The sequence below is a fragment of the Verticillium alfalfae genome, genomic scaffold, assembly GCF_000150825.1.
Source record: "Verticillium alfalfae VaMs.102 supercont1.5 genomic scaffold, whole genome shotgun sequence".
Lineage (NCBI taxonomy): Eukaryota > Fungi > Ascomycota > Sordariomycetes > Glomerellales > Plectosphaerellaceae > Verticillium > Verticillium alfalfae.
Window position 1 is genome coordinate 1,871,311 of NW_003315034.1, and position 931 is coordinate 1,872,241.

A 931-nucleotide genomic window follows, 5' to 3' on the forward strand; every position below is an offset into this window, starting at 1 on the left:
CCAACTGGGCGCAAAAGCGGACTTCTCAAAATACCTCCACAAACCCCCTGATATTGAAACATGAGGGCCGAAAGGGCGTGCCCTGACAAGAAATGAAGATCCGGCATACTCCCCTATGGGAGTTCAAAGCTAACACACTAACTGTTTCTCCTAAAAGTTGGACGAGGCCGTCGCATGTTCATCGGAAGCGACCGGCACATTCCTCACCACGACGACTTTGCCCGACACACTCGTGACCCGCACGTCGACAGACGGTGTTCCGAATCCGCTGGGCTGCTCGAAGAAGTTGTAGTCCTTCCTCTGCGTCGACTGCCAGGTGCTGCCGCCGTCGGTGCTGACCTCCAGCTTGGCTACGCGCTCAGTAGCGTTGACGACCTGCATTGAGAACCAGAAAGGCGACGTGCCAGACTTGTTCTTCAGCACAATAGGCGACGAGATGCCGCAGTCCACAAACTCGTATGAGGTCGAGATGATGCCCGCTGACAGGGTGCCGATCTTCTCAAACGCGTTCTGGAAGAGGTCGAGGTGTCCCTCGTCGCACTCGGGGCACTGGTCGACAATCTGTTTCAAGTGTCAGCAGCGCCGTCCTTTGTTGTTGAGAGTAATTGGGAACCAAGAGGGGGGCCAAGAAACTCACCATGGCCGTTATGGAGTTGCCGTTGGGTCCAGTGACCTTGACGCAGCCACCGCAGTTGGCGGCACTGTTCCAGACTTGACCAGAGAAGGCGGTGCCGTACAAGCCAGATGGGATGGTGTATCCAGTGAACGAGCAAGTGAAGAGTGTATACATATAGAAAGTCGACTTGCCCGTTGTTGACAAATCTAGATGAGGTGTCTGTCATGTACTTAGATGGAGTGTGTTATAAAATATCTAAACAGTCGCGACATGTCATAGGTACGCGTAGGGGTCAGATGGTGAGGGTCGTTCATT

The 931-nt window shown here is 53.8% G+C and overlaps 1 protein-coding gene across 1 annotated transcript in view; it reads right to left on the bottom strand.

Moving 5' to 3' along the window:
* Positions 1-931, bottom strand: part of VDBG_04901 (rare lipoprotein A) — a gene marked incomplete at both ends in the record, with an annotated part of 1,231 nt that continues 300 nt past the window's right edge. Inside the window, 2 exons of the mRNA XM_003005249.1 lie at positions 1-561; positions 638-822. Of these exons, the coding sequence (XP_003005295.1) occupies positions 151-561; positions 638-822 (596 nt within the window). The remainder of the gene's footprint in view (positions 562-637; positions 823-931) is intronic.